The sequence below is a fragment of the Mastigoproctus giganteus genome, chromosome 12 (assembly GCF_048544385.1).
Source record: "Mastigoproctus giganteus isolate SK-2022 chromosome 12, ASM4854438v1, whole genome shotgun sequence".
Classification (NCBI taxonomy): Eukaryota; Metazoa; Arthropoda; class Arachnida; order Uropygi; family Thelyphonidae; genus Mastigoproctus; species Mastigoproctus giganteus.
Genome location: NC_143586.1, coordinates 88,379,558 through 88,402,118, shown reverse-complemented (window position 1 = coordinate 88,402,118; position 22,561 = coordinate 88,379,558). Strand labels below are relative to the sequence as shown.

The 22,561-nt window shown below is 35.2% G+C and overlaps 1 protein-coding gene across 1 annotated transcript in view; it reads right to left on the bottom strand.

Annotated features, from left to right (window-relative positions):
• LOC150077254 (dyslexia-associated protein KIAA0319) overlaps positions 1–22,561 on the bottom strand; it is a 281,532-nt gene that overhangs the window by 3,698 nt on the left and 255,273 nt on the right. Inside the window, exons 21-23 of the mRNA XM_090386205.1 lie at positions 20,840–20,962; positions 7,305–7,395; positions 786–880 (exon numbers count right to left, since the gene is read on the bottom strand). Coding sequence (XP_090242331.1) covers positions 786–880; positions 7,305–7,395; positions 20,840–20,962 — 309 coding nt within the window. The remainder of the gene's footprint in view (positions 1–785; positions 881–7,304; positions 7,396–20,839; positions 20,963–22,561) is intronic.

Below are 22,561 nucleotides of genomic sequence, written 5' to 3'. Positions count from 1 at the left end.
CTGAATCCAAGGATGCTCTTATAATTACGGCGAATGCTTATCTATTTTGCTGCTTCTTTAACATAATTGGATAGATCCTATCCAAGGTGCTTTATTTACCTTTAGATTCAACAATTTCTCTTCCATTTTATTCTCAGTTATCACAAAATCATTTACCTCCCAGTCACAACTTGGTGTACTTCTGCTATTCTCATTCCTAAAAACTTCTTTGCAAGTGAATAGACATGCAATATATTTATTTATTGCTTGTAAATAACCTGGAACAGGATCATCAATTGTTATGCTATTCATATCTAGTGGGCTAATGTATTTCACCCCTTTTCTTCTAGCATTAACATAAGCAAAGAATTCTTTAATATTTTTCTGTGTGTTTCTTGACAATGACTCATAGTGCAATCATAGTGACTTGATTGCAGACTAGTGTGTACTTTCTGAGGGTTTCAATATTCTCTGCTAATTTATAATCAGTCCAGCATTTTTTTTCTAGGACTAGTAGGATGGGATTAGTGGCACTAGTCCCATCAGTTCATCTGACATCCATTTAGGTCTAAACCTTGAACCTTGAATAATATCTTTTAGTTGGTATAAAAAGCTTATTAGCTTCTATGATTCCCTCTACAAATACTTCCTATGCAGTTTATAACACCAGCAGTTGGTCTCACTGAAGGGAATTTAAAAACTGTATATGGCCACTGTAGTTGCCTTTACAAAAGTAAAATCCATCCCTTTTACCATTCACTGTAATGATATTTTAAGTAGATCCCACAGAATTATATAATACTTACTTCTAGCTAATAGCTTAATACTCTCCTTTTCTTTATCACTGAATTCTTCCAGAAGCGTATATCTGTGTCGTTTCCTTGGCTTATGTAGCCTCATTCTAAAATGAATAAGGCAAATTAGTTCTGCAAGTTCAAAAAGAAAAAGTCAATTTGCAAATATAATTTTTATTGACAGTAGCATGATTTTATGAAGGTAAATGGCCACCGCTGGGGTTTAAAAAAAAAAAAAACTGAACAAACTGGTAAAGTTTATGATTCAACACATTGAAATAAATAACAGCATGCTTCTCTTAAGAAATCTGTTCTCTAACTTTAGAAATTACATGTTATTTATGAGTCAATCTAAAATTAACATTATCACTTTTGATTTGACAGCAACACCACAAAAGTTGAATCTGCTATTAGTTTAAAAAATCCAAGGTACCGTCTTAACTCTCTCAGGACTTATTGGTCCCACATCAGAGGGATCAGTAAGTCCTGAGTAGCCAAGCAGTATGTGCAAGGGAAAACTTGTCAAACAATTAATAAATACATGTATTATATTTAATCTCTAATACTGGGGTTGTGTTAGCCCTCCATAGCAAATTAGTAAAGGCCAGGAGGATTATATTTCAGTGCAGGTACTGAAATTAAATAGTACTATTCTTCTGTGTTCTTTTCTACAGTAAGCATTAAAAGTCCATTACATTTACTAGGGAGTTTAAATCCTACCAACCACCAAAAAAACTAGAGATGATGAAAATGTCCTCTTACTTTTCATAATTTTGATAGGCCAAGATAGCTGATGCTAATTTATAATTTCAAAGTTGAAAATTACACATACTTTATGAAATGCAATAAACCACATTTTAAAGTTATTTGTTTTAGTTATAGGTTCTAAAAGTAAAGTAGAGAATTAATAATTCAAACTAATTGGGACTGAGGGGTGGTTCAGACTTCTGATTTGTTTGGATTTTCGAACTTATCAAAAATACAGTTCTGGAGACTAAAAAAAAAAAGGTTTAGTAAGTGTAGGAATAAAAACACTAAGCTGTACTTACATATTTTTATTCATAGGTAACAAAACAAATTACTTATTTTTTGCTGCACCATTTTCAAACTTCATTTCTTTGTTGCTAGATCTCTCACTGTTTTCAGCAAGAGTAGTTGAGTTGGACAGTATTCAGCTTGTTGCTCATACCTAGCCGTCATGAGTGTAAAAGACATAAGTTCGAGTCCCATCAAGGATGGGATGAATTTTTATGGGCCTTTTTCACAACGTGGCTAAGTTAGTCCATCTCAGGCGAGGGTAGCATGGTTTTTCTCCCTGAAATTTTGGATTTTTGCCCAGCAAACAGAGAATCGACAACAGAACACACAATTTACAGACAGTATACATGGAGCAATATGGCCTTAGTTGCTGATGCTCCCAGAACCCCAACTACAACAACAAACAGCATCTTCACGGGATGGGTCATTAGCTGTTCTCATAGTTTTTCTTTTTTTTGCATCATCATCTGAATAAAGTTTCGATGCAACTTTAAAATTTTTTCCTTGTTGTTTTTAATTTCCTTTATGGTTGACTTTCCAACCTCATAAAATCTTGCTAACAAAGGCCGGCTTTCTCCCTTTGAAAGTCTGTTTAAAATCTCAATCTTCGATTTAATTGTTAAAAATTTTTGCTTCCTTTTAAAGCTTCTGCTTTAGTATGGTAAAATAAAACTCTGTAAATGTTCAGAATCTCTTCATTCCTATATCTAAACTTTGTAAACATTTTACTCCGTACTTCACTTGCACGTATCATTTTAGTTGCAATTTCTGCATGCCATGTTCTTTGCCATTGATTGACACTATCTTTTTTTAAGGTTTTAGATTTTACAACCCAAAAAGGTGCCTCCGTAGCCAGGTGGGAAGGAGCAGCAGTGCGTAGCACACGCTTCTTGATTAGACCAGGGTTCGCGCCCATCACCGCCAAATACGGAGGTGCGGAAAGGTCAGGGAATGACCGGAGCAATATGGCCTTAGTTGCTAATGCTCCTAAAACCAACCAAACCTTAAACCTTAAAACAACCCAAAAAAAAAAAAAAAAAAGTCAGTGAACAGAAATATCAGATTACAAAGTGTTATATTTAGTTAGTACTGTATGTATATTAATTCAGCTATGTACGTAAATGTAAATTTATTTTTATTTTGCTAACCTGTGGATAATATTCTTCTGATTTTCACATATCACTTAATTTTGTTAATTGGCAAGGTAAAATAAAAGTATAAATTTGTGGTTTATATCTTCATTTTTATAGCCTCTGGATAATATTCCTCTGATTTTTGCTTATTACAATTGCCATTTAATAGAATCAAAATTCAATTCGCAAATGTGATCACAATAACCAGTGCTCGCTGCAATTATCTTATGGCACCAGCATAAAAAAAATAATAATAAATGCTGGCCCATTCAGATGATTGACATTCAGATTTTTGACGCCCTACTGTACTTAAATCTTTTTTTTTTTTTTTTTTTTTTGTTTGTTTGTTTGTTTTACATTGTGTACAGTATTGGCTAATGAAAATTTCTGCAAGCTGGGATCTGTTTTCATTACATGTGAGAGAGAGAGAGAGAGAAGAAAAACCCTGGGGAAAGACAAAAAATATATATACACAGTATTTTAAGATTAAATACGCAAGACATAATATGATATGGATTTAAATTAACTATATAATATCGGTGTAGATACACCATAGTTACACTATGTATGTAGCTAAATTTATGGGTAAACTGCGGCATATCTACACCAATATTATATAGTTAATTTAAACCCATATATTATGCCTTGCACATTTAATCTTCAAATATTGTGTTATTCTGTACACCATTTGGCATCTCTCAATGTGGAACAACTTCGCAACTGTGATGGCATGTTTGCATTATCAGGGTACTTGCCCACCCACTGGTAATGAAGCCAACTAGTTTTGACACAGCCATTTGGGTGGTGGTGCCCACTGAGAATAAATAACAGTAGTCACCTCTACTAGAGGAGTGTTATTTATTCAAATTAATTATTGCAAAGCTGGTATCCGTTTGTGAAGGCAGCCACAATATGAGATAAAATTAAATGATGCCTTTACACTATGTAGGTAGTTAAATTTATGGGTAAACTATGGTGTATCTACACCGATATTATATAATATATTTTTAAATAGTATGAACTTCTCTTATTATTTTCTAAATAAAATATTTTTAACAGAATTTTATGAGATTATTGTAATTTTTTAATACAGTAAATCTTTATTTTTAAAATTACCATAATTGTATAACATGCAAAAATTTATTCTGAATACATAACCTTTCTTCATCTAGGGTTATGATATGGAAGCCAACCGGGCTAGCCAGGTGGGTAAAGTGCCTGCCTGGCAACCCAAAGGACACGGGTTCGAATTCCGCCTCAGGCTTGGATCAGAGTAAAATGCAAAAACTTTGGAAGGTGCATTATGGCCACAGAAGCTGATGCACCAACGACTAACACAAAAAAATAATAATAATATGGAATGCTATATGTAGTAGCCATTTTCACTTGATCTCAGGAAATCTGTAGGAAGTGTGTTTCATAGGAAACACACTTCTTACAGAAGTTTTGGCTATGAAATGTTCTATATTTAATAGCTAAAACAGATGACTCAAGCATTTTACTGAGCATGAATGGGTCTCAAACATGCTCATTTACACAATGTTAGGAAGAATAAGGATACACAAAACAATTTGAGATTATTTTGTATCTGAAGTTTATCACATTCTTCCATGAATCAGAAGTTTATCACATTCTTCCACTTGTCTCCATTCACAGCGCTGTTCACGAGATGTTATTCCGGAAATGACGTATTCCCAATACACTCTTGATACTGTCGAATGGGGATAGTGCAATTTCTGTACCGCCTCCGCAACAGAGTGACTCATGCGTCCGGCACCCACTATCATCCCTCTTTCAAAGTCGGTTAACTCATGACGTTCATCCCTACTGACATCAAATTACTATCTTAGTGAATGCAGCAAACCTATATACCTGCCAAGCGGTGGGTTCATCCACTAGCAAGAGGGGTGACAGTGCACATTGCCCAGGAATCAGGTATCTCACGAATTCTGTCCTTTCAGTGTACATAGCTAATGTTAGTTGTCCCCTGCATAACTCAGATCAAAACTTGGTGATGGTCTCTTCTCCAACAGAGACCATTTCTTGTGGCCATTCTCAGCCTTGCATTGTTTGCAATTACAAAATAGGATAATCTGCATTATTTCTATCTCTTTTCCTTGGTTGAATTGCTGTTTTAAACCTTTTAATTCTAATGTCTGTTCAGATTCATGTGAGTGAAATTATTCTTGTGGGGATGAAATCCTTTAGTTCTCATTCTACTTGAAAATCTCATCTTTTATCTAAACCTTGTTTTCCCAGTAAATATTCAAGGTAAGTAATGCAGCACACTGAAATTGGCTTGTATCCAAATCTTCAGTTTCATTTTCTGTCTATACTAAAGCTATAAAAAGTTGAAAAACAATTATTAATCTATCCAAACTCGATTTAAACAGGCTAAGAGTTGAAAACTTCTTGTTCAAATGGTAGCCAAGCCTCCTGGTCTCTGGGTGAAGCCAGTAGATACAACTTTTGTTCATCTATACTTCCACCTCAGTTACAACCTGATGGTAATTCTATTGCATTCTAGATAAAGCTGATTATTGAAATCCTACATTTCTTCTAACTCTAGTATCAATGCCCATGGTAACTCACCTCCTACCATACCAAACACAATCTGCTTAATGCCTCACATGGCTTTCAAACAGAAGAATGCTGCAAAATCTTGATGGCAAGAAAGCTCCAATTCCTAATAGCACTTTTACACTTATTCTCAAAATCTGAATTTGCTCCTGTTTTGTGCTGCTATTTACACTTTCTTATTGCACTGGTATTTTTCCTTGTGCATGGAAATTTGCTCATAATCATCCCGAAAGGGTGACAAATCCCACCCTTACAATTATCACTGAATTGCATTTACCTCCACTCTTTACAAAGTAATGGAGAAATCCATCAACTGCTAACTCAAACTATTTGAAAACTTTCCATCTGATTAATGATCGTCAATATTTATTTACTTACTGGCAATACATTACCTTATGTTACTCATCTTTGGACATTACATGAAAAAAATTATTTAAACTCAAGCAGTTGCTCTTGGCAATTCCAAAGCTTATGACTGCTTGGTATAAAGGACTTCTAAACAAACCTTCTTTCTTATGGATTGCCATCTATTTTTTGCAACTGGGTAGCCAGTTCTCTTCCCCACCCCCTGACTGCTCATGCTATAGTTAGTGGTAAATGGCACTCTTTCTTTCTAACTTTTCAACTAATGCTGGCATTCTCCTAAGATTCAGTTCTTTTATTCTTGTATATGACTATCTTCCAGTGACTGTAAATCCTATACAAAGTGTTGCTGATGATGGCATTCTACATTCCACCACAATCCCTGAACAAAAACCTCCAACTTTAATATCCACCATCAGTTCCTAAAATGCTCATCTCCCAATAATTCTTAAATGTAGAAAAGAAAACTTGGTTACTTTCAAACCTTCTAAAACTTAGTCGTGTCTTATTTCCCACAAAAAAATCTTCTACTTTAATATCAATCATTGATGCCACTCAAATTTTCCGACAAGATCACATTATCTATATTGGGATTTATCCTGACTTCTGCTCCTACTGGCATAAGCACTTCACAAATAACATAAAAAATACTGGGGTTCTCTTTTTTGCATTTGGTATTACTTTCCTTCTAAACAGCTACTGAATCTATGCAAATCCAAAAAACGTTATACACTGTAGAACATTTTTATATTCCATATAGTACTATGTGATATAAGTACAAGACAGTATCAAAACTGTCTTTTGCTATGTGTATGTGTGTGTGTGTGTGTGTGTGTGTGTGCGCGCGCGCACATGTGGATTCTTTTTTTTTTTTTAAGGAATTAAATTGTTTTTTGCTAGACTCACACTTCATAGTGAAAATTACCCATTCATATTTCGAGAACTTTTTGTTTTCCTATCAGAAAAAGTACTACTTTTTTCTGGTAGAATATGAATTACTATTTGAAAACTGTTATAATGCATGCCATACACAAAACTGGCATCTCTATTATTCCTGCTTGCTGAATTATATGGTTTCGGCTTTTTGTGACCCCCACTGAAAGTGGGGGTTACATCTTAGCCAAAGGCTGATCACAACATGAGATATTCGTATAAGTGTATTACGCTCCAGGACATTTGATTTTAACCCTAAAACAAAAGAAAAAAAATCTATAAACAGTAATCCTATCATGCTATAAAATGCAAGATAGAATATTAATATCAACAACAAACAAATAAATTTGTTTCAGATTGTAGTCAAACTAATGAAACAAACTGTTGCTGCTAATGATCATTACATTCAAATACTTTTAGGAGAATGACATATATGTTATACTAAACACAACATAACACAAACAATGTATAAAATGCAGCTTACCTTGTGCAGCAACATGCAATGCCCCAAATACTTCCAGCCAACGAAGTAATCACAATGAAGGAAACAATGATAACATACAAAATGCTCCAGTCTGAAAATAGTTAAAATGTTAAAAACAAATAAAAGATGATTGAATATTAAAAGATTTAGCACCCTTGATTAATAATGCAGGATGAATAAAAAAAACTTTACTGCTATATAAAAAAAGAGTTTGACAGTATGAACCAGAGCTGTAATGCGCAATATGTTCTACATTGATATCAATATTTGTAAATAATAAGAGAAGTTTACCTCAATATAATACGTAGAACACTTCCACATGATACTCTCCAGCAATTAAAATGAAAAAAATCGCAAATCTTACATTACAGTAAATTATAAAAAATAATTAAAACTCAATTGAATACAATTAAAAGATTAAAAAACAATTGAACACAATTAGAAATCAAATGAACACAATTAGATATCAAATGAACACAATTAGAAATCAAATGAATGCAATTAAAAATTAAATTAATTTAACAAAAAAAATTGCAAAAAATGATTTTCTTTCCTGAAGCTGACAATGCTTTTCGACTGTATGTCGTGATCACAGGAACGAAAATTACCAAATATGGGTAAGCATGACACTTAAATGGGGATTGTTTGTCTTCATGCATGCACGCAAAAGCCCACAAATCAGAGATTAGAAATGGCCAGCGAACATTAACAGAATTCTCATGTGATTTAATTTTGACAGTTTCTGCAATTAATAGTCTGGTATAATTCCGCTGGACACTAAGTATTTTGACCTTGTTAAATAAAAAAGTATGTTTTTCGTTGATGGCACGAAAGGCTAATTCTGATGCTGCTGAACAAGAAGCACAAACTGAGGCCGTGTGTTGATTTACACGAAAATTCAGAGGAAAATGCATAGAACCTTGGTACAACGAGTTGCAATCCCTACAAGAAATGTTGTATACCAGGTCATTTATTTGTGTTGCAAACAAGGAAAGGACCGAGCATTTTTTCAGTATAGTGTGCAGTTTCTGTATTGGCCTGGCCACTATTAAATTCGGTATCTTTAAAAAATCTGTTAAGCTGTTTGTGCCACTGTTCAACATATGGGACAGAAATAAAGTATTTTTTATCCTATCCCTGGCTTGTACCCTAATTCAGTTTATTGTAGCAAGGGGATAACCCCTGTTTAAGAATCTGCTGGTTAATATTGAGCCCAAAACTCTGAACCCAAAGCAGATTCCGTCGTTTAATATTTATAGGCATTTAGAAATTGATTAAAGATAATAGATCTCTTGTAGGAGAACAGGTGATAGCTGTTAAACTGGATTTTATTTGAGTCCCGAGTAAGCGTGAAATTTAGAAAATTTAATGACTTTGTATCCGTACCCTCCCTTTCCAATGTAAATTTGAGTCTAGAGTGAATATTATTAAATGAATGTAAAATGTCTTGGATAGTACTACTATCAGTAATAACTAGAACATCATCTAAATACTTTCCATAGTATGTGATATGGGGTAGAAAAGGCGTCAAATGTATACGCCAATCGTTGAGAGATGTATCTCTGATATTAAGCCGCTCAAGCTCAATCCCATCAACAAACCAAAAATTTGTTTGTATACTTTGTCTAATTAAGTGAGTTTAATTAAGTGAAAAATTTCTTTAATAGGAAGCGTTGTATAATTAATCGGTATAGAGTTATTATTTAACATATCCCATATAATATCTAACATGTAGTCAACATTTACATTCGTATACAACGAGGTAACATCTAGTGAGAATAAATCATCATTATCACCAAGTCTACAGTCCTTAAGATTATTAAATAGTGTATCATAGTTCTTAATCCCAAATTGTTTTTTTTTTCTTTTTTTTTTTTTTTTTTGGTAGTTGTTGCCGCATAGACTTCTGTGGCCATAATGCACCTCCCAAGGTTTTTGCAGTACTTTGATCCAAGCCCGAGGCGAGAATCAAACCTGCGACCTTTGGGTTGCCAGGCAGGCACTTAGCCCGGTCGGCCTCCCAAATTGTATCGCCTGTCTAAAGGGTTTTATAATGCTATATACATGTGTGGCCAAGGATGAAAATGCCAAGTTTCTGTAGGAAACAATAGGCTGAATAGGAAAGCCGGTCTTATGTAATTTTACCTGCTCGAAAAGTGCAGGAATATTGTATGTTTTGGCCTTCAATTCCTTTAACTGAGCCATATAGTAATGTAGTCGTTTTTTCGATACGTGGTTAACATTTTATTGTATTCATTGACCAAATTGGTAAATAGTGCATGGTCTACTTCAAGATAAGTGAAGGAATCTGAAACAACTGTATCTCCTTTATCTGCCCTCTGTAGATGTTATTAGATATTATTTGGGATATGTTAAATAATAACTCTATACCAATTAATTATACGAAGCTTCCCATTACACAAATTTTTCACTTATTAAACTCTTAGTTGAGGCCAACTATATCACCTTTCGAGACAAAGTATACAAACAAATTTTTGGTTTGCCAATAGGATTGAGCTTGAGCGGCTTAATATCGGAGAGCTATCTTTCAACGACTGAGCGTATAGATTTGACTCCTTTTCTACCCCGCATCACATACTATGAGAGGTATTTAGACGATGTTCTAGTTATTACTGTTAGTAGTACTATCCAAGACATTTTATATTCGTTTAATAATATCCACTCTAGACTCAAATTTACATTGGAAAGGGAGGGTATGGATACAAAGTCATTAAATTTTCTAAATTTCACGGTTACTCGGAACTCGAATAAAATCCAATTTAACATCTATCGAAAACCTAAAAACACAGGTATGCATCTGCATTATAACAGCTATCACCGTTGTCCTATAAGAGATCTATTATCTTTAATCAATTCTAAATGCCTATAAATATTCAACGACGGAATCTGCTTTGGGCTCAGAGATACAAATATTAACCAGCAGCGTCTCCATTGCTAGGTGGGAAGGAGCAGCAGTGCGTAGCACACGCTTCTTGATTAGACCGGGGTTCGAGCCCATCACCACCAAATATGGAGGATGCGGAAAGGTCAAGGGAATGACCACCGAATATTCCCGGAGCAATATGGCCTTAGTTGCTAATGCTCCTAAAAACCAAATAACAAACAAACATTAAACAGCAGATTCTTAAACAGGGGTTATCCCCTTGCTACAATAAACCCAATTAGGGTACAAGCCAGAGTGGCACAAACAGCTTAACAGATTTTTTAAAGATACCGAATTTAATATTGTGGCCAGGCCAATACGGAAACTACACACTATACAGAAAAATCGCTCAGTCCTTTTCTCGTTTGCAACACAAATAAATGACCTGGTATACAACATTTCTTGTGGGGATTGCAACTTGCCGTTAGCATTAGCAAAAGGCACATGATGCAAGAAAGCAAGCTTATATATACAGCATCAGCCAAAAAAAAAAAAAAAAAAAAACCCCTTATTTCACCCATCCACTCGCTCCAAATGTTTGTCAAGTTCTACCTTAACTATTTAAGCTATCAACTTCTACAATGACAGATGGAAGTTTGTTCCAGCAATCAACCAGCCGCTGGCTAAAGGCAAATTTCCACACATCTTTCCTACATCTGTCTTTCCTCAATTTGAATTTATGCCCTCTCAGGTGATTATTCTGAGCAAGAGGAAGAATCCCATCGGCATTCAGCATGCTCAAACCATTCAAGGCTTTATACACCTCAATCAGAACACCTTGCAGGTGCCTAATCTCTAGACACTGTAATTTGCAAAACTTAAGCCTTTCTTCGTAAGAGCAACCCTTCGTTCCATTCACTAATCTTGCTGCCCTTCTCTGTACTCATTCCAACAGCTCTACATCCTTCTTAAAACGAGGCCTCCAGACCTGTATACAGTACTCAAGATGTGGCCTGACCATTGCCTTATACAAGAGGATAATCACCTCCTTATCCCTGCTAGAAAAATTCCTGTATATCATTGACAAGACACCATGAGCTACTCTTGCAGACTGTCTGCACTGCTCAGAAAACTTGATATCTGCCTGCACAATTACCCACAGGTCCTTTTCATTCTTTACCACTGTCAGTGCGGTACCACAAAGTTGATACGTTACTCTGGGATTACTGCTTCCCATATGCAGTACTTTACATTTGTGAATGTTAAACTTCATTTGCCACCTTTCAGCCCATCTGCTCAACTTTTCTAGATCCTGTTGTAGCAGTGTACTGTCATTAGTGTCATTAACAACCCTGCCAACCTTCATATTGTCTGCAAACTGGGACATTAAGCCTTATATACCATCATCAATATCATTTATAAATACAGAAAACAACAATGGACCAAACACTGAACCCTGAGGGACTCCACTAATAACATTAGTCCATGAAGAGCAGTGTCCATTGATTACCACTCTCTGTCTTCTCCCACTCAACCATCCCTTTATCCATAGCAGCAATTTGCCTCCAATGCCACACTGCTCCAATTTGTACAGTAGTCTTCCATGTGCAACATGTATCAAAAGATTTTCTAAGATCCAAGTATATGATATCAAAATTAGTTTAGCATCCAGTTCCTTTGTGACCACATCATTGTATCCAATAAAATTGGTCAGACAAGACTTCCCCATAACAAACCCATGCTGTGTCCGAGCTATAACTGAAGTCTTGTCTAGTGACCCTGCAATGCTTCTTTAACCAGTGCTTCCATTAATTTCCCTGTAACAGAAGTTAAACTAACAGGTCTATAATTACCTGTCTCCCTTTGATCCTCCTTTGTGGATTGGGGTCACATTTGCACACCTCCACTCCATAGGTACCTCCCCTGAGTCCAAGGAAGCTCTCATAATTATGGATAAGGGTTTGCTTACTTCCTTTGCTGCCTCCTTTAATATAACTGGATCAATTCCATCCACCCCAGGTGCCTTTCTTGTCATCGACAATTTCATCAACAAATCTTCAACAATTTCTCCTCCACTTTACTCTCAGTTATTACAAGATTATCTAGCTTACTGCCAGAGTTGAATACACCTCTGGCATTCCCCTCCCTGAATAACTCCTCATGTCTGAATGTCGATGCAAAATATTCATTTAGTTTGTTAGCTACCTGAGCAGGATCATCAACAGTTGAACCATCGATATCAAGTGGACCAATCTGATTCATCCCCTTCTTTCTAGAGTTTACATAAGTAAAGAACTCTTTGCTGTTTTTCTTTGCATTCTTTGCCAAAGATTTCTCATAATCTGCCTTTGCCTGCCTAACCTCCTTTGTAACTTGGTTACAGATCAGCTTTGTATATCTATCATAGGCTTCTGTGTCACATGTTTCCCATGCATTTTTCTTCTATGTCACATGTCTAATTAGTTTATCTGACATCCATTTAGGCCTAAATCTTGAACAATATTTCTTTGTTGATATGAAAAGCCTAGTAGCTTCCAAGATTAATCCTTTAATGCTTCCCATTTTGAATTTGCTGTTGGTAACATCATCAGTTGGTTCCATCGCATAGAATTTAAATACCATCTCAGACCACTATAGTCACCTTTACGAAAGCAAAAACCCTTCCCTTTACACTTGATGGTTGTTACCTCTTTGAGTAAATCCCACTTCAGCACACTGTGATCATTGCCACCTAGTGGTTCCTTTATCTGCAGATTCTTAATGCATGGAGAATCACTACTGACAATCAGATCAAGAGTATTGCTCCCTCTAGTTGCCTCCCAAACATGCTGCTGTAGAAAACAATCATCCAATAAATCCATAAAAGCCTTGCTAGTGTGCGAGTGACCAACCCACAATTTCCAGTCAATATCCGGGAAATTAAAATCCCCCATTATAAGACACTCTAATTTACTGGCCCACTCTCTTTTTCTGCACAATTGCTCATTTTAATCATCAGCTGCATTAGGCCTATAACACACACCTACTCTCATTTTTCCTTTCCCAGTGCTTATGTCACACAAAACAGACTCAACATTGCATTGTCCACCCACATCAATTGGATGCACTTCCTTAGATTTTACGTGTTTCTTAACTAACAGCATAACCCCTCCTCCCTTCCTGTCCTGTCTATCCTTTCTGTACACACTGTACTCTCCAAATTTAAGTTCTGCACTGCTTATGTCTGTATGACACAATGTTTCTGATATCCCAACAATATCTGCCTTTGATGTCTTGACTAGCACTTCAAGCTCATCGAATTTATTAACTATACTCCTAGCATTGGTGTACATGCAAGTATACATGCACCTGTTTCTACTCTTAGTTACCCTAACACAGCCCATGTATTTACTTGTTCCACTATGACTCCCAGCAGTCCTGGAAATTCCCATTGCCTTGCTTTCCAGGGTGCTGCTCAATTGCATTTCAATAGAAGTAGTGCAAGAATACGTTTACCTCTGCCGGCGGCTATTGTTAATCTATTAGTCCATGTATCCCCCCCCCAAGCTAGCAGTTTTCTGATCCACCTAACTTTGCCTCGATAGCATCAGCAAATATTCTTGCACCCTTTCTATTAAAGTGTATCCCATCCCTATAGAAGCAGTCTCTCCTGTTAACAAGCACAGACCAGGCTGGGAAAAATTCTACCCCTTGAGCCTTGCACAATCTCTCCAGGGACGAATTGATCGACAAGGCTCTCATCATATACTCCCTCCTATTGGGCCTGGGAAGAATTGCAGACACTTTCAAATTCAATAAAGTGTCTGCAATTCGTACCAAGGTTCTATGCGTTTTCCTCTGCAATTCGTACCAAGGTTCTATGCGTTTTCCTCTGAATTTTCGTGTAAATCAACACGCGGCCTCAGTTCGTGCTTCTTGTTCAGCAGTGTCATAATTAGCCTTTCATGCTGTCAACGAAAAACATACTTTTTTATTTAACAAGGCAAAAATACTTAAGTGTCCAGCATAATTATACTAGACTATTCACTGCAGAAACTGTCAAAATTAAATTACATGAGAATTCTGTTAATGTTTGCTGGCCATTTCTAATCTCTGATTTGTGGGCTTTTGTGCACATGCGCAAAGACAAATAATTCCTATTTAAGTGTCATGATCCCATATTGTCCATGTTCATAACGCAAATAACAAATTTGCATACAAGGTAATCGCAGTGATATCAAATGCTCATTTACAACATCCAGTAGAGGCAAATGAGTAGAATATGGTGGATGTATAAATCCATTTGACGTGGCCATAGTTGGTATCTGTCCCTCTTTTATTGAAGTATGACGGTATGACATGTATCACACATCATGAAATTTTTTTATGAAAACCCCAAACACGAGACATATTAGAACCTAGAGTACTTAGTACCGTGCAAGGGTTGGAGGTTGAAAAGACGAAAGAAGATATTTGTTTACATTAGATTTGAACTTCTCTAAACTGTAATTTGCAGGAAATATGTATGAAGGAAGGTTGTTCCAGAGAAACGGCAGTTGAATAAATAAACAAGGAAGATGAAAAGTTGGTTCTGTGAAATGGATGTTGGCTGGTGGCAGCACATGTTCTGACTTTTTTGAAAGACAGAGCGGAAATTATAGAAGCTAATTCAGAAGAACAGTGCCCGTGGAAGTATCTGTAGAAAAGGCATGCAGCAGAAACAGTACATCTATGAGACAGTGAGTGGAGAGAATCTGTTACAGATGAGTTATTAATTAACCTAACTGCCTTCTTATGAAAGGAATCTAGAAGCCTGAGAGACGTTTGGGAGCACCACCCCAGATATGGGAACAATATTCCATGGTAGGGCGGATTTGCTATTTTTAAGAGTGAACAGCTGTTTGGAAGAAAAGTACCGCCGAGAGTGAAAGAGAAAACCAAGTTTTTTAGATGCAGAGGAAGCAACATTTGTAATGTGCTTGTGCCAAGAGAGATTAGAAGTCAAGGTAATCCCCAAAAGAGATATATCATCTTGCCTAGAAATCGGAGTGTCACCAAAGATAAGCATAGGAGCAGAAGAATCCTTTTTGAGAGATATAAGACAAGACTGAGTTTTAGAAGGATTGAAATCAAATAAGTTGTCTTTGCCCCACTGGAGAATTATCTGGAGATCGGCATTTAAGGAATTGGTAGTGGATATTCGAGAAGTTGAAGCTGATTGAGCAGAGCAAGGTTTCTCGAACTGGAAAATGGAATGCAATGTGCTATCATCGGCAAAACTATGGATAGGATTTCCAGTCAATGGAAGATGGTCATTAATATACAAGAGGAAAAGAGCGGGGGAAAGAACTGAACCTTGGGGGACATCAACATTAGTGGAGAAGTTAGAAGACAGAGAGCCATCTACCATCACCCTCAGTGAAAACTGAGGGTGATGGTAAACAAGAGAAAACTTGAATTTGCATAAAGGGTAATCGCGGTGATATCAAATGCTCAGTTACAACATCCAGTAGAGGCAAATGAGTAGGATATGTTAAATATATAAATCCATTTGACGTGGCCATAGTTGGTATACATCCCTCTTTTAAAGAAGTATGACATGTATTACACATCATAAAAGTACTCACTTCTTGTAAGGCACCTCCATAGCGAGGTGGGCAGGAGTAGCAGTGTGTAGCACACTCTTCTTGATTAGACCAGGGTTCAAGCCTGTGCCCACCAAATACGGAGGATGCCGAAAGGTCAGGGAATGACCACTGCATATCCCCCTGGAGCAATATGGCCTTAGATGCTAATGCTCCTAAAAACCAAATAACAACAAACAAACTTCTTGTAAAGAAAATTCATTTTGAAGTAATTCATATGAAGTTGTTGCAAATGGTTTCAAATCTAATTGAAACCATAAATGATCACAAACATTACGACTAAATCCAAATGGGTTTTGTACACTAGTTTTTCAAACTCGCTGTCAGCTCATGTAGACACTATAGGGATGTAATCAGGAACATTATTAGCCATTTCTAATTTCCCTTTTTTTTTGTGCACGATATTCCTTCATTCGTTCTGCTGGAGTTTTAGATTACTGATAAGTATGAGGCATAGTAGAACTCTGTGGTTGACAAGTATCAGGCATAGTAGAACTCTGCGGTTGAATTTCATTTATGATTTGAAATAGTTTGAATTTCTAATTTCCTTTTCTTCTGTTCATGATATTCCTTCATTATTTCAGCTCGAGTTTTTTTTTGGGTGCAGTTTGAGAACTCCCAGACATAACGAAACACTCTTGTTGAATTTCATCTGGATTCACATTTCTGTCCAACTTCCCTTTCTTTCTTTTACGATATTCCTTCAAACACTGGGCTGTAGATTTTGGCACAGTCACTAGTGTATTAATCATTATGCTGATATAACGTAGCATGTCACTGCTCAATTGTACTTGTTCTGTCACTTCAACTTGTTGCATCACTGCACTTGTTGTGTACAATTGAATTTTCTTGGGTGCATGCATTGTACTTGTTGCGTGCAGTGACGCAACAAGCACAACGCATGCACATCACATTTCATGATGATTTCTAGGTAATGTAATGCTTTTTTCCAAATAACACCATTAAAAATGTTTTTAACATAAAAAATCCCATATCACCTATCCATCCCTTCCAATAGTTTGTCTAGCTATTCCTTGAATTTATTCAAACTACCCACTTCTACAACAGCAAATGGAAGGCTGTTCACAATCAACTATACACAGGCTAAAAGCAAATTTCTGTACGTCTAGCCAACAGTCACCCTTCTTCAATTTAAATTTACACCCCCTCATGTGTAGTCTGAGAAAAGATTCCATTAGCACTGAGTTTATTCAATCCATTCAAAGCCTTAAATACCTCATCACATCTCCTTGCAGGTGACTAGTCTCCAGATGCTGCAATTTATGGAACTGAAGCCTTTCTTGGTAAGAGCAGCTATTTTTCCTCTCACTAATCCCACTGCTATTCTCTGCACCTGTTCCAAAAGATCCACATCATTCCTAAAATAAGGCTTCCAGACCTACATGCAGTACTCAAGGTACGACCTAACCAATGGCTTATAAAATGGGATAATCCGCTCCTTATTCTTGCTTGAAAAATTCTATATGTCATTGACAAAATCCCATAAGCTGTTCTGGCAGCCTGCGTACCCTGCTCAGAGAACTTCATTTCTCAATTCAAAATCCCCCCCATCATTAATCAACAGGTCAATCTTTTGTGTCATCTGCAACCTCAGACATTAAGACTGATATGTCTTCCTTAATATCATTAATAAACATAAACAGCATTAATAAACAATCCACAGCAGTAATTTTCCCTAGTGCCATACTGTCAGTTTATGCCATGATGGTTCAGTATTACATCTTTAACCAGTATTATTTTTCCTGGAACACAAGTCATACTAACTCTCATCTCTAATTATTACTTGTGTCACCCTTTGAGTCTCCTTTTGTGAATTGGGGGTATACTTTTGTACATCTCCAGTCCATAGAGATCTCACCTGAATCCAAGGAACCTCTTATAACTATGGCTAAAGGTTTGCTTACCTCCTTTGCTGCCTGCTTTAATATAACTTCAACAGATAATCTGCAAAGCACAGTAAAATATGACAAAAGAGAAACACAAACTGCAATAGTAGTGAATTTAAAAAGAAAAGTAAGTATTCTTCTGCAATCACATTTTGATTTTGTCACTTGTCACTCATTTAGAGAGGTCTGGATTTGAACCTATTGGAGAGCTCTTAAACGGGGCTATAGTTAGTTGATCTAAAGTGGAGGAAATAGTGGTTTTCTCATGAGTTATTCTGGGATTGTCGATCCACATAACATACAAATTGGTTGGCAAACACATAACTTGTATGGATATAATATAGCTGGCACAACGGTCTAAGATGTTGATACACCATAAAACCAACAACAACAAAAATGCTCAAACTATGTTTTTAAAGAAAATATAGGACAATAAACTTCAATTGTTTAAAGTGCTGGAATAGAAAATGCAAAAAAAAAAAAAAAAAAAACAAACTTGAACTGATGGTGATTTCATTAAAAAGGCTAAGATTCTTGGAGAAGAGAAAGTTGCTAAACATTTTAAAAATGTGCCATCAAAACAGACTATCCCTGTGAGAACTGAGGAAAAAATTTCAAAAAAATATTAGAAACATCCTTCGTAATTCAGTTTAGTGTAAAACTTCTTGGTCAAAACTGACTCAGAATAAAACTAGGTATACAAATCAGTACAATGAAATTGTACTGATTTGCTCGAGTGAGCGAGTGTGTGCATGCATCAGTGGTCCTTCAATTAACATTCATAATTGGTTCCATGGCAATGACCAAAATTACCATTAATCAAGTGTACAAAATACATGTTAAAGGCTTAATCCATTCCAAGACCACGGAAGTTGAACTTTTTCACTGAAAAACCATACTTTTTAATATAGTATTCCACAGTATTTGAACATTTAATATTAATAAATAAATATTTATGCTAACACTGTTAAATGCATATCTAAGTAATATATTACATATGAATTTAACAATGTACATAGCTAAAAAGATTGCATACCTTAGAATGACCTTTTCATATTTTAGAATAATTTCATGTTTTATTTGCAGAAAAATTAATTTCTTGTTCCCCTCCCCCCTCAAACATTTACTTTTGGGCCATAATTATTGATTTAATTTAGTAAAATCGCAACATATTCACAAAAATGAGAGGGGGGAGAAAAAACTTCTTGTTCCTCCCTCTCTTTAAACAACAAAATTATGCAAGTCAGTGTTTGCACTGAAAGGCAGAATAAACAAAAAAGGGAGGGACTCCAAGTGCTGATAAACAGAACTATGTGACTAGAGCACTGACAGGCCAAAATAAATGTAAGGACTTTAAAGAGTGCCTTGAATGGCCAAAAATGCTGAACAAGTGGTTCAGCATTTTTAGCCATTCTCATCCAAGTAAAGTGCTTGTAAGCACTTTAACTTGGATGAGAATAACACCCCAATGTTATTGTACTGATACTGTTAATTGCAACTTTCATCATTAATCAAATGCATGGGATCCAATGAGTTGCAATGTAAACCAAAATATATAAAAAATCCCTGCCCTGCAATGGGCATTATTTAGGCTATGGTAAGCATGAGATGGAAAACCAACACAATGTGAATATATTTCCTTTGTTAATGAAACAAGTCATTTTTATTATTTTTTTTATTTTCTGAATCTGTTCATTTATCTGTTTTTTACAGTTTTAACAAAGCATACGGAAATGTGTTGAATTTATTCACAATTTACAAATTTTGTTAGTGAAACAGATGTTTTTTTTTTTTTTTATTATTATTACTAGGAAACTGAAGTTACTACACAAGTAAGTAAGCTAGGTTTTTCATTGAGCAAATATCTTTTCCAATACCTGTTCAGTGGCCACTTAACATGACTAACTTGTCAATTAATGATTTCGATTTGGTGAAGTTATAGTTTTGTGTTACAGGTTCCTCTCCCCCTCCTTGCCAAACATTCACAAATGTTTACCCCTATAAAAAAGATTTATATATATTGGATTTGTCACCAGCAATGATGGAAAAACCAAGTGTGGGTCAGCAGTAGTATACTGATATAGCAAGAACTCTCGGCTCTCTATATCAGTGAAGATGGGAGGCACACTTGTGAAATGCATCATTTCCAGATTTTTTGTTAACATTGATTGACATGTCTCATAACAAGTATCAGTTTTACTAGCAACTTCACAAATAATTAAACGTCATTAATTTCCAGTCAGATAATGAATATGAGCACTTGAATCACTGGATTTGAATTTGAAAGGTAGCCAGAGTGAGGATCATCTATAACAAGTAAGCAGCCCTCTTTAAACTTTGAAAACCACTGAAAGTCGTTGAATAGAACATACCATCTTCTCTGAAAACTCTTTTTACTATTTCATGAGTTTCCTCTGCACTTTTCTTTAATTTTAAACAAAATCTGATGCAAATTCACTGTTCGGTAAAATTTGTAAAATGTTACAAAAACACCTATTCGATACATACCAATTAAGAATTACTGTAGGTAAATGAGTGATTCGTGAATTACTAGTGAACATGTGACAATCTGCAACTCACTACAACACTCATATTCAAGATATAAAGTCACTCTCAAACTTTGAGTACACCTTGTATTTAAGAGCTAGAGAGCATCAAAAACTGGAAAGAGCGTGATTATGGAACATTTTTTCCTGTGCAATGCATGGTTTGACTTTGCATTGCATAGGAGTACTCTTCAATATACAATGCATCCTGCAGAAAAGACAGTTACGCCAAGATTTTAGTATGAATCCTAATGAACATACTCAAATAAAAATGTTATCGGCCAATGCCAGAACAAACCAGTAATCGAATTGAACCATTTAATGGCATTATGAGTGAAGCTTAATTAGCATTTATATAAAAATTTTGGGGAGAATTCTTTTGCCTGCATCAAGGCAGTTATAGTGGGAATAAATGAACTTAAATGCCACTAAAAGCAATTTGTCTGTCTGGATACATTTACTGGCAGAGAAAAGTATGTGTATGTACACACACACACACACACACACACACACACACACACACACACACACACACACACACACACACACATATATATATATATAGAAAACATACCACAATTGCTAACTTGGTCACCAAAGTGGGCTCGAAAAACATCTTCCATCCAAAACGCTTCACACATGCATCTTTTGCTATATGGGTCACAGGAACCATGTTTTGAACACTCATTTTGGCAAACTAAGAATATAAAAAAAATCCAACAATGAAATTTATTACTGAAGAATAACTTAGTATTATATGCAGAAGTTTAAAAGGTTATATATATTATAAAAATACTTGCATAGTTTACTATACGAATAACTTCTCTTTCTAAACCCAAAACCTGGCAGTGATGGCACAGAATCTAACAGGTCCACCTGTGAAACACTAGTACCTTAATCATCAGTTTGAGATTAGTGGCTTTATATCTCTCTACCTTCCTAAATATATATAAAAGTTTTAATCTTAAATAGGTTTAAAAGCAAATGCTGTTTATGTTGGGTTAAGAGAAATATCCTGATAGACGAGGCACTACCGTAAGTGTTACTATTTTTGCTTCCACCTTGTTCTGTTATTTCTGATTTCAGCGTGATATAAATAAATACAATTTTCACTGAACAAATGCCGCTACTGCTACAGAAGTTAATTACTTTATGTTTAAATTACTAAGTAAAATGGTTAGCCTTAATTATATTTAACCAATAAATCATAGTAATATATGCCCACACCTCAGTTTGAATTTGTGTGCTCATGGGTTTTATAAACTTGAAAATGGAAATGATTAACAATTTAATGTTTATAAATTGGTTTCCAACAGCTTTAACAAAAGTTTTGCTATGCTGAAAATAAAAATAAATTATTAAAAAACATATTTTTATAGAGTATTTTAGGGCATATTTTCATGAGGCAGAAGTATTTTAATATGTTAAAACATATTTTTATAAAAATGAAAAATGCATTAATAAGCATCACAATTCATTGGAAAAAAGTCATGCATTGGTAAACTGCAAGCAGAATTAAAAAAATTAAAAACTTCTTTCAGATATAAAAAATAAAACCTCACACCATGACAATGCTTACTACAATAAGGGCTAGATTAAGCCCAAATAAATAAATAAAAAAAAAATAAAAAAAAAATATATATATATATATATTAACAAATAAAGTTGCACATAAGTTTTTATTATTTTTTCAAAATAAAACCATATTCCTATGCAGTTATCAAAAAAAAAAAAAAAAAAAAAAAAAAAGCTCTCTAAACGATTTAACAACAAATTGATAAAAACAATCCACCCATTCACCTTCCTTACCATGCTTGGGAAGGTTGAACTGTACATTGATTTGAAATGCAGTAGAAAATGAGCAAAACAAGGTGCAAATAAATAAGGAAACAAGGCAGAAGTAAAACTTAATCAGTTTACAAAATTTTTCTCTCTAAATAACTACTCTTATACTATGTGAGTTTTTAAAATTAGTTTATTCAACCTATTGACTAAATATACTATACAATTTGGTAACATTTCAGGAACCTCGTCAGACCCATCATCAGACCATATTTGGCTGAACTGTTTAACAGCCTCCTGCTTGCTGAATGCCTAAGTCTCCTTTATTCTAGTGTTTGTGCCCTGAGAAAAATTTCCTGGGAATTTCCCAGGAAACCAAATGCATTTTTAATTAAAGAAATATAAATAAATTAAGATTTTATTTTGTGATATTTTCTAAAAATTACGTTATTTCTTTCACTCATACAGAAATATAAAATTGCTTTTTATATTTTTTGTAACAGATTACTAACTT